The 12,500-nt window shown below is 34.8% G+C and overlaps 1 protein-coding gene across 9 annotated transcripts in view; it reads left to right on the plus strand.

Annotated features, from left to right (window-relative positions):
• Window positions 1-12,107, plus strand: part of LOC113802901 (collagen alpha-1(III) chain) — a 102,459-nt gene extending 90,352 nt beyond the window's left edge. For 4 of the 9 annotated variants that reach the window (XM_070115637.1, XM_070115635.1, XM_070115636.1 and 1 more), the window contains 5 exons: window positions 2,716-2,857; window positions 3,864-3,988; window positions 5,363-5,449; window positions 8,276-8,431; window positions 9,101-12,107. In XM_070115637.1, coding sequence (XP_069971738.1) covers window positions 2,716-2,857; window positions 3,864-3,988; window positions 5,363-5,449; window positions 8,276-8,431; window positions 9,101-9,145 — 555 coding nt within the window. In that variant the 3' untranslated portion in view covers window positions 9,146-12,107. Of the gene's footprint in view, window positions 1-2,715; window positions 2,858-3,863; window positions 3,989-5,362; window positions 5,450-8,275; window positions 8,432-9,100 lie in introns of those variants that run through there. The other 5 variants (XM_070115638.1, XM_070115639.1, XM_070115634.1 and 2 more) reach the window with 3 other exon arrangements.
• The last annotated feature ends 393 nt before the right edge of the window (window positions 12,108-12,500 follow it).

Consider the following 12,500-nt stretch of genomic DNA (forward strand, 5'->3'; position numbering starts at 1 on the left):
CCACCACCACCACCACCTCCATCATCATCATCATCATCATCATCATCATCATCATCATCATCATCACCACCACCATCACCACCACCACCACCACCATTGCACCACGAACAACATCCCTTACACCACCAAACAAAACAAACCAGCAAACCAAACCAGATCTCACACATTTTGCACAAGGATACACTCAAACGAGATTCAAGGAAGATAACACACACGCAAAAAGCAACAAAAATTTAGCAAAGACGGATATAATAGCTAAAACACACCCAGGGGTCGAGTGTCAGGGTGCTGAGTCACGGTGAAAGCGAGACGCTGAATATTCACGCGGATGTGGGGCCCTCCTCGTGTTTCCCCCTGGCGGATGCTAAGGGAACTAATTTTTTGCGTGGTGGAAAGAAATTAAGATGATATTGATTAAAATTATATTAATGACATTAAGAGGATAACATTGATAATTATAGTAATGATGATGATGATAATAATAGTGATGGTGATAATAATGATGATAATGATAATAATAATGATAATGATAATATTGATGATAATGATAATAATAATGATGATAATGATAATGATAATGATAATATTGATGATAATGATAATTATAATTATGAGAATAATAATTATAATGATGAGAATAATAATTATAATAGTAATAATGATAATAATAGTAATAGTAATAATGAGGATAATAATAGTTATGATAACGGTAATTATAATAATGATAGCAAGAATTATGTTGATAATAATTATTACAATTATCATAGCAGAAATAATAATAGTAATGATATTGATGTTAATAATAATAATGATAATAATGATAGTGATAGTAATAACAATAATCATGATAATGATAGTTTTGCTGATTACGATTATAATAGTTATGAAAATGAGATTGTTAACGTTATTGATACTTTTTTCACTATTAATTTCATTATTACTGTTTATATTTATTATCATTGATGTTGCTACTGCTGCTATTATCATTATTATAATTATTATCCTCCTCATCATCATTAATCATTATCCTCATCCTCCTCCCAGCACCATCATCATCATTATCACCATCATCATTATCATCATTACCATCATGATGATAGTAATAATGAAGGTGATAATGATAATAATAATAAATATAATAATAATAATACTATGATATTGATATTATGATGATAGCAATTATAATTATGGTAACAGTATTACTAATGATGATAATTTTACTACTACTAATGATAATAATAACGATAACAATATCAATAATAATAAGTACAGAAAAGAAAAAGATTTCATATATTATTAACACAATATATCATTCCACAAGCACAGAAGTAGGATTTAATATCACAACAAGAGAACCAATTATTACACAACAAAATTACATAACATTGCGTTGTATTATTAGAACTAATATCAACAATGACTGAGGACTTTATAGGGCTTTGGGAAGGTTGGGAAAAGGAAAAGGAAATGTCAGTAGTTTATTGTTATTGTTAGTATTATGATTATTACGTCCGCCATGGAGGTTATGTTTTGTGGTAGAGTTGGTTAGTTAATTTGTTTGTTGAGTGGATTAATTCGAAGAAAAGTTATGAACAGATGTTTATGGAAAAAAAAATCCCAGGTGTGTTTTAGCCCAACTTAGATGCTATTAAATTTTGGTGGCGCTAGTATTTGCAAGCAGGATAGCTCAAAAAAGTTAAGAACGAAGTTTTATGAAATTTTTACCAGAGGTGCATCTTATCTTAACTTTGATGCCACTAGATTTTCGGATCCAGGATTTTTTTTATTGCATCAGTAACCCTATTGCTTGGCGGAGGTATAGTCTCTCGGAGTGCTTCTAGCTGTTGTTGTTATTATTGCAGTTTTTTCTTATAATTGTTAGATCTGTAGGACAGGGTTTCCCAAACAAGGGTGTTCGCAAACTTAAGGGTGAAAGATAGCATTCCAGGGGGTGAAAGAAGTGTCCTTGATAGGCAATCGATCAATTCAATTCTCTGTTTTTCCCCGTTTTGAGAAAAAATGGTAATTAAGATACAGGAACAAATGAGTCTTTGGATAAAAAATCGTTGATAAACGTTTCCAGGTTAGTTCTTTAACTTTATTATTTGTAGCCTTTTCAAGCACGAGTGATTTTTTTAAGGGTTTATTCAGATATTAATCTGGGACATAATTTCTTGTCCATATGTTTGATTTTTATTCACCTTTTGTTAGAAAATGGATTAGATGTAAATTTGCAGGGGGTGCGAGGGCACAATAGATTTTAGGGGTACGGGTGTAAAAGAAATGTTTGCTGTAGAAGGAATGTTTATTATTATGTTTATTATCATTATTTGTTGCTGTCGTTATCATTAAAATTATCATTGTCATTTTCATCATTATCATTATTATTATCATTTTGACTATTATTATGATTATTATCATCATCATTATCATTATTATCATTATTGCAGTCATCCTTATTACTAATATCAGTATTAACAATAATTATAATTCTTCTTTCGGTGATTTCGGAAACGGTGTGAAATAAAAATGCCTTTTGGTTAAATCCAAGTAATATTCTGTATACGAATCAGACAATTTATTCTGTACTCAAAAGGACATATATCCTAAAATAACAACAACAACAACAACATCAACAAAAACAACATCAACAATAATGATAATGATAATAAATAAATAAATAAATAAACTAAAGATTTTTTTTTGTCCCCGCAGGTGCTGAGTCTGGGAAGCGGTGCCCTGTGCTGCCTCCTGGTGTCAGTCGACAAGCTGACGGAGGTGATACAGGCGGCCTACAACACATACCATGACCTGCAGAATCCCATTAAAGTTTACGGCACAAATGGTACTGAGACAGGTGAGGGAATGAGAGAGAGGGAGAGCATGGTGACGGTGGATGAGAGGGAGAAGAAAGAATAAGGAGGAAAATGATGTAGCACCCCTCCCCTCCCACGTATATATATATATATATATATATATATATATATATATATATATATATATATATATATATATATATATTAATATATATATATATGTATATAAATCTCTATATACATATTAATATATATATATATGTATACGTTTATGTATGTATATATATATATATACATATATATATATATATATATATATATATATATATATATATATATATATATATGTTACAGGGAATATGTGAAACTAGGGATTACACGTAAATCCTGAAATTATCAGGGATTTCATGTTATCTGTGAGAGCATTTTATTTCTTCATGTCATATTTTCTCGTAGTTTCCTGCAGATGTATTTTACTATTTAGAGGTCAATGCATTATTGATATACCATACAAACTGCTCTTTGGGTATCACATCTTATATTATTAATATTTATTTATTTATTTATTTATTTAATTTGTTTATTTATTTTTTGAGATATAACTGTATGGTCACAGCGATTACGTGAAATCTCAGATTATTTCAGGTTTCATGTGTAATCCCTAATTTCATGTATTCCCTGTAACATAGTATGTATGTATATGCATATAGATAAAGTTAGAAGACCTGTTTTCTGTATACCATGAAAGAAAACGAGAAGCCGCCAGTCTGAGAGTATGGGAGAAAATGGGAAGCTATCTACGCATTATAGAAAACGTGAATCTTTATACCTATAACTATGCTAAAGATGAATATTCTTGAACATTTCATGGCTACGTTGTCAATACCAGACAATATGCTATGCATTCATAATTATAAGAATTAACCAAATATAAAGAAGCTTATCATGATTATCTCAAAACAACCCTAGTTATCACAAATATAAACTTAGACCTATTTACTAGTTATCACAAATATAAACTTAGACCTATTTACAACTGTTTTCCAGGACCCGGGGAGTTAAATCTGGAAGATCCTGTGCTAATGTACATTGAATGGGGAGTCATCGCCACGCTGTTGTTCATGTTCGTGTGTACAGTTGTGGATGTACTGCTCATCGTTGCGGCCATCAGGGTGAGAATACATGAACACTTTCCTGTGAAATATGTATATGTACACTTTTTCTGTGAAATATTTATATGTACATTTTTTTTGTGAAATATTTATATGTACATCTTTTTTGTGTGTGAAATATGCAGATGCACTTTTTGCAAAATATTTATATGTACACATTTGTAAAATATGTACATGTAGACTTTTCTTTGAAATATGTACAAGTACTTTTTTTTGTGAAATATGTATATGTACATATTTTTTGGTGAAATGTGTACATAGACATTTTTAGTGAAATATGTACATTTTAAGTGTATGATTTTGAATCTTAACTGTAATCTTCATTTTATTTTTCTTAATTATTTTTAAACGTTACTAGTTATATCATTTCTGAAAGTATTGTTTCTATTGTAATTCCTGGAGGACGAGGATTTTACTAGTTTGTAAATTTTGAAGGACATTTTTAAAAATTTTCAAACTTCTGATGTTAATATTTTTCTAAAATCGGAAGGCCATTACTTATTTTCATGTTTTCTGAAGGGTGTTATTTTCAAATTTCTAACGATCATAATTGTCGTAGGAGGTTCTATAGGACAATTTTTTCTAATTTATAAAGGGTATTGTTACAATTCCAATTAAGAGCAGCATTATTTTTTCTGATTTCTGAAGGGTAATATTTTTCTAATTTCCGAAGAACATCACCATTTTTTTTTTTTTTTTTTTTGATATCTGAAGGATAATGTTTTTTTTTCATATTTTCTGTGCGACATTGCTATCTTTTCTAATATCTATAAGACATTATTTTCTAATTTCTGATGAAAACAACTTCTGAATGATAATATATATATATATTTATATATATATTATATATATATATTATATATATATATTATATAGGTATATATTATATATAGATTTATATGTTATATATATATATTATTATTATTATTATTATTATTATATATATATATATATATATATATATATATATATATATATATATGCATATATTTTATCTATTTATTATTATTTGTTCCTAATGTCTATGTATTATTATTTTTTAAATCTAATTTCTGACTAATCTATTTTTTCTTACTGCCTAAGGACATTATAATTTTTCTGATTTTTAAATGGTCAATTTACAAATTCCATAATGACATTTATTATTTTTTTCTTCTAATTTCTAAAGAACAATATTTTTCTATTTTTCTAATTTCCGAATTTCTAAATACCAGTATCATTTCTTCACTTTTTTTTTTTTTTTTTAAGAAATCTCAATTTTCACATTCCCGAATAACCTCTTCCCCCCCCCAAAAAAAAAAAAAAATCTAATTCTAACAGTATTCTTTCTCATAGTGAAAAGTATAGTTCATCACCATTATCCCTCACCATCAGGAGGCGCCGTGGATGATGGTGCCGTGGATGGTGGTGCAGTGGGTCACCATATTCCTCACAATCGTCATCTTCGGTATAGTGCTCTGGGTAAGTGGCTGTAGCTGGGTTGTGTGGGTTTAGGGAGATGGACTGAGGGAGGGTTGGGTGCTGTAGTGTGTGTGTGTGTGTGTGTGTGAGTGTGAGTGTGTGTGTGTGTGTGTGTGTGTGTGTGTGTGTGTGTGTGTGTGTGTGAGTGTGTGTGTGTGTGTGTGTGTGTGTGTGTGTGTGTGTGTGTGTGTGTGTGTGTGTGTGTGTGTGTGTGTGTGCGTGTGCGTGTGTGTGCGTGTATGTGTGTGTGTGTGTGTGTGTGTGTGCGAATTTTGTGCACGTGTATGTTTGCAAATGTACGTATTTGTTTTGTGTGCAAGTGTGTTTTGTGTGTATGTTTTTGTTTGGGGGCATGTGTGTGTGTATGTTTGTGTATATGTTTGTTTTTGTGAGCGTGTTTTTTTGTGTTTCTGTTTTGTGTTTATGTGTGTATATGTGTATGTGTATGTTTTTGTGTGTATGCTTTTATATTATAACTATGGTTTTGTATGTATGGGAATGTTTTTTTGTGTATATGCATATGTATTTTCCTTTGTATTTTTGTATTTTCATATACATCTTTGTATCTGCGTTCATATATACATATACATACATACATACATATATATATATATATATATATATATATATATATATATATATATATATATATATATTTGGAAGTACACATGTGTTTTTTTTTCCGTGGGACTCTATGTAAATACGTATGTCTACATATGCCGTAATATATTTGATTTAGACAAAGTATTTAATCCAAAACTGACATTAATGTCAGCATATATTAACCAGGAAAAAGGTCGGGTCATATATATATATATTTTTTAATGTAAATAATCTCGTTTATTGCGTTTTTTTTTTTTTTTTTTTTTTTTTTTTTTTTTTTTTTTTTTAATCCCTGGAAATTATGAATTAATAAAATTCTCTATTTCATGTGACCGGAAAACATGTGTTAATTCACCTTGAAAATAAATGTGTCTAGACACGCACAAACGCACAAATTCATGCAGACAAACACGCACGCACAAACACACAAATTTTCTGACACACTCCCGCACCGCACCGCCCCCCCCCCCTCACACACACATAAACAAACGTATTATATTATGTCTATTTAAACAGATAGTATAAGGAAATATGAACTAGGACTAGAAACCTTTATATTAACTTACAAACGCAATATTAAATTTATATATTTCACCGAAATTTTTGCTCTTGTAAAAATAACATCTTTACTCGTAGAATATTATCCATCATATTACCTTAAATATTACATCAAATATATAATTATTTGTAAAGGAGGAAAGAGGGAAATAGAGAGAGAGAGATAAAAGAAAATAGATTGATATTTATATTTGCATTTTTAGTGCTATATTTCACGTACAGAATGTGTACCGGTTTGGAATTCAATTGAAATGGAAATTAAACCGATTTGAAATAACCGTTTCACACTGCGTCAGTTTTTGTGGATAAATTTATTTATGGATTTTTTCTCTCTTTAGCGCTATCTCTCTCTCTCCCTCTTTCTCTTTCTCTCTCTCTCTCTCTCTCTCTCTCTCTCTCTCTCTCTCTCTCTCTCTCTCTCTCTCTCTCTCTCTCTCTCTCTCTCTCTTTTCACTTTGTTTTACTTTTACCATCTATGTTCCCTCCATCTTTCTCTCTCTTCATCTATTTATCGGTAACTATGTAAATCACCATATTCCCTTCCTCTTTCTTTTTGTTGATTGTGTTTCTATATCAACATGTTTCTCCTATCACTATCACGTTTAGTCTTTATCTTTCCCTTTCTCTCTCAGTCTCTCCGTTACACCATTTTCTTTGATAACTTTCATGCAACACAAAACCCCTTTTAAAAGAAAAGGAAAGTGTCACAAGGTCATGCAAAGTTTCCAAGAAATTTCGTCCATGAGTTTACGCAGACCGCCAGAGAAAACATTTTTATATTTCTCTTTTTTTTTGTATCCTTATTGTTTTCTTTATTTATTTCCTCAATTCGGGAGAAGTTTTAAAAGTTATCCGTTGTTTTAGCACCTAACGGCCTTCCGTCATGAACAGGGGGGACTCTTTTATCTTCCTCCGATCGATCGCGAAGTGAAGTTGTTTAAATAAAATGTCTGAATCATTAGTCAAGCCGTTATTTGCCATTTAACGGCGATTGGGTACAGCTTTACCCTCTCACGCACACACGCATGTAGGCGCGTGTACGTACCCAGTGCATTGGGCAACGACATTTGCACTTTCGCTGTTACGAAATAGATACACATGTCTGTTTCTGAATCTTGAAGTGTAGATTGCATATCTGTCTCTCGCCTCTCTATTTATTTATTATATTTGATCTGTTATTACAACATTGTCGAATTAGTGAGAGTAAGATGAGATAGATTATATATATATAGAAAGAGATAGATAGATATAGGAGATAGATAAATAGATAGATATAGATAGATTGATATAGATAGATTGATATAGGTAGAGATAGATAAATAGATAGATATAGATAGATTGATATAGATAGATAGACTTAGATAGAGATAGAGATGGAAATAGGTAGATAAAGATAGATAAATAGATAGAGATAGATGAATATAGGTGGACAGATAGAGATGGATAGAAATAGACATATATATATATATATATATATATATATATATATATATAGAGAGAGAGAGAGAGAGAGAGAGAGAGAGAGAGAGAGAGAGAGAGAGAAATAGAAATACAGAAACAAACATAACCACAACCAAACAACAAACCAATCAGACATAAATACCCCCCCCCAAAAAAAAAAAAAAAAAAAAAAACCCTCCCCCTTCAACCTAACCTCTTCCGCAGCAGCAACTGGTGGCGATGCCGAGGTACTGGTGGGCCGTGATGTTCGTGGTGGCCGTCGTCATCCTGATGGTCATGGCCTTCGTGCTCGTCCTGTCGCTGTACCAGAGCGTGCGGGAGCGAGAGATGCCCGAGTTCTACCAGGGAGCCGAGCTGGTGGTGAGGGCCTCGGTCTTAGTGTGTGCATCTATAATCATGTGTATCTATTCATGTTTATCTATATAGCTATGTGTATATGTGTATATGTGTAAATGTGTATCTATGTACGCACACGCACACGCACACGGACATACGAACACACACACACAATATATATATATATATATATATATATATATATATATATATATATATATATATATATATATATTGTGTGTGTGTGTGTATAGTGTTCTGTTCTACGACAGGTACCTTTAGCATCCATTTTCCATGACTCTGTTCTTCTCTTCATGTTTGCACACCCATCTTCCTTTGATTAACTTAACATGCCCAGTCTTTTCATTCTACTGTCTTTTATCAGCTATTCTCCCTCAATCACTTTTTTCAACAACCCCTCTTAGAAGTCTTTTCTCCAATTGTCTCATTTCTTCCAACATTGTCAACATGTCTTTATTGGTCCCTCTCTGTCCCGTTTATTTTTTTCCATCTTCCAAACCCACTTTTCAGAAGCCTCTTTTTTCTTTATGTCCGCTTTCATTGTCCGTGTCTCTGACCCCCACAAAAGCACACACTCCATACTGTTTATTTGTAACATATAATCCCTAGTATAAGCTTTCGGTGCACATGTCTGCCAGCATCCCGAGCACTCACCGCGCCCCTCCCTTGCAGCACCGCCACATCTGGCTCTCGCAGAAAGGAAAGTACTACGAATAATATTGCGCCTGTCCCTGGGCCGACCCGGAGAAGCTGCGCGCTGCGGCTCACTCCAGGGTCCAGGGACACGTCGCCCCCATGCCCGGCCTCCGCCCCCTCCAGGGCCCGCGGCCGAGCTTCTCCAGGAGTCGGGTTCCTCCGCCGACGATCACCCTCGGGAGCAAGAGCCAGTCCTTGGGCGACCTCCTGGATGCGCGCCCTCGCCTGCAGCCGCCCGTGAGTCCGGGGGCGAAGAGCCACTCGTTCCTGGACTCGGAGGGCGGCTTCCACCCCGACTTCCAGGAGCAGATCTCGCCCGGGTACCGAGGCCACCAGCGGCGGCCGAGCTACACCAGGTTCCAGTACCCCGTCGGGCCGAGGTACAGCAGCGAGCACCTGAGGGACCCGGGACCCAGGAGCCCCTCCAGGATCCCGAGGCCCGTCACGGCGGCGCCTTCTCGGGGGCAGTACCACCTCCACGACGAGCAGGGACCCAGAAGTCCTTCGAGGATCCCGGTGCCGATCCACGCAGGAGGACCTCCCAAGAGCCCGCCCGCCTTCCAGGGCCGGTCGACCCGCTCCAAGTCCCTGGAGGGATCTCTGGCGCAAGGGTTCTCGGAGGCGGCCGTGCTGCAGGAGGACCCTCCGGGATTCAGCCTCTCGAGAAGTCCCAAGATATCCTGGATCCTGAACGACCAGGAGGTTCGCGAGGCGCGCTGCTAGGACCTCGGAGCCAGCCAGGGTCATGCTCGGGGCAGGAACTTCATCTTTGACGCTGTAGTTGTGACTGATAGGTCTTGAATCACATGTACTCTTGCTTAAAGGTCAGACTTCACCAACTTCGATACATTCATAGGCCTAGATAACAGAAAGAACGTACACTTTTCCACAGAATCCTGAAGACAACCTCCGCCAAGATACAATCTCCTTTTCTCTCCTAAAATTTCTACCGAAACACCGAAAATTATATTTTTAGCGCTTCTCTAGGTTGTAAAATATAATTTTACATGCACGGAAATGTATTATCACGAGTTTTTTTCAGGATAATAAGTGAATATTTAATGAGTGCCATAAAAGGGTTCAACCTACATGCTGGAAGGGTTAGGAAAAGAGAAAGAAATAGGGGAATTCTCTTTTTTCGGTAAACACAGCTTGGTAATACTTATTTGTCAGTTAATATGGGTAGAGTAGAATGTCATACTATTTGTATTAAAAGATTGATTTTTGTAAATAATATCCATATGAATTCTTCTAATTACTGCATCCAGTGAAATGTAAGTAATAAAGATATGAACCAACAGAATCTGCAATAGTTTATGCTTCAGGTGAAAACGTTTTCTATGATACATTTTAAGGGTAACTGTAATAGTTCCTCACGTGCCAAAAAAGTTGTTATTACGCCACAATAGATATTCACCACAAGTGATTAATACGCTTTTGAGCTGTCTTCCTTATTGTCCTTTTCTCGCTACCACTTCCTCCTATTAACTGTACTGTACTCTCTCTCTCTCTCTCTCTCTCTCTCTCTCTCTCTCTCTCTCTCTCTCTCTCTCTCTCTCTCTCTCTCTCTCTCTCTCTCTCTCTCTCTCTCTCTCTTCCTCTCCCTCTCCCTCTCGCCCTTCCCCTTCCCCCTCCCCTTCCCCCTCCCTCTCCCTCTCTTCCTTCCCCTTCCCTCCTTGCCCCTCCCTCCCTCCCTGTCTTCTCTTGCCCACATTCACAATGCACATTATAATCTACCAGTCGTGCGAGGTGCTGGAGTAGTGACAACTAAGGCGCAGGGAGGCTGGAGTCGCCCAGTCAAAGAACTCTTTGGTGCTATGTGGTTTTGGAACCGCTAACGCAGTGTGTATGTTGGATGTGTATCTGACAAGGGATGAATCTAATTTTTATTGTTAATGGTATTGACACTAATAGTATTACTGTTGTTGTGAGTATGATATTTTATCCATTTGTATAATCACTATTTTTCTTACTGTTTATTATTATCGTTATTATTGTTATTATTATTATTATTATTATTATTATTATTATTATTATTATTATTATTATTATTATTGTTATTATTATCATTATCATTATCCCCATCATCATCATTATTATAATGTACATTATCGTTGATGTAATTATCATCATTATTATTCCATAGTCATTACTAGAATTATCTTCATCATTATCATTAGTGTCGTTACTATTACTGATATGGCGATCATCAGCGTTCTATTACCAAACTCCCACAACCACTACAACAGCCACGTCCTTGCATAACTCTGCTGATTCCTGATAGAGTGTGGGCCCCTTTTGTAACTGCAAAGAAAGTGATTGAAACCTTTCGTAATAGTCGTCTCGTGAATTTGTTTATGTGCACTTTTTACACACACTTGAATTAATGGATCTCACAGTATCAGATATAACATTATTGTTAGATATCTTTTGTACAAATAACCTTTTTTTTACATATGACTATATACATATAACATAATAACACGAAACTTCCCACAAAAGCTGGGCACCAAGTTCCATATAATCAATGTTCATAAAATCTCCCATTGTCTAATCTAAACCAGTTTTGCCTTACGATTTGAAATTCCGTAGTCTGTGGTGATACCCTACCTGTGCCATTGTTGGTTTTGCTTCAAATTCTAGACGAAAATAAAAGAAAATATATGAGTCCTTTCATGTTTGTATATAAAGAATATAAAGATGTTTAGGAAAGGGATGGTGTATGTAAACATTTTTTTTTTTTTTGTTAATGTGTCGATATTTTAAACATGGAATAAATCTTATAAAATCTGAGTAAGACTTAGGGATTGTTGAATTGTGAATGTGATCTGTCTTTGTATTGTGACCGTGGTTCGTTGTGATACCGGAGCACATGTCTGAGTGTCGGGTATTTTGCAGTGGCATGTGAAATCAAACGCCCTTGAAGTTATTGTATCAAGATATATTTATATGTCCTGTATTAATGAATAAAATCATTAATAACTGTGCATTTTTTGTCCTCCACTCACGCACGCACACACACACACACACACACACACACACACACACACACACACACACACACACACACACACACACACACACACACACACACACACACACACACACACAAACGTATATGAATATCTATGTATCTATTTATACACACACACATATGTATAAACAACTATGGCCGTAGTTACAATCCCACGTCATTAACTCTGAAAGGTATATAAAGATATATACTATCAAAGGAAGGAATTAAGAAATATTCAACTGAAAATATAGTTCTTTGTTTTCTCCTGTAAATATATACTTTATCTATAAAGAATATTGAGAATCTGTGCACAGGCCAAACATCACCATTTCGTGGCCTCGTAATTGGGTAAACCTCATC

The sequence above is a fragment of the Penaeus vannamei genome, chromosome 37, assembly GCF_042767895.1.
Source record: "Penaeus vannamei isolate JL-2024 chromosome 37, ASM4276789v1, whole genome shotgun sequence".
Classification (NCBI taxonomy): domain Eukaryota; kingdom Metazoa; phylum Arthropoda; class Malacostraca; order Decapoda; family Penaeidae; genus Penaeus; species Penaeus vannamei.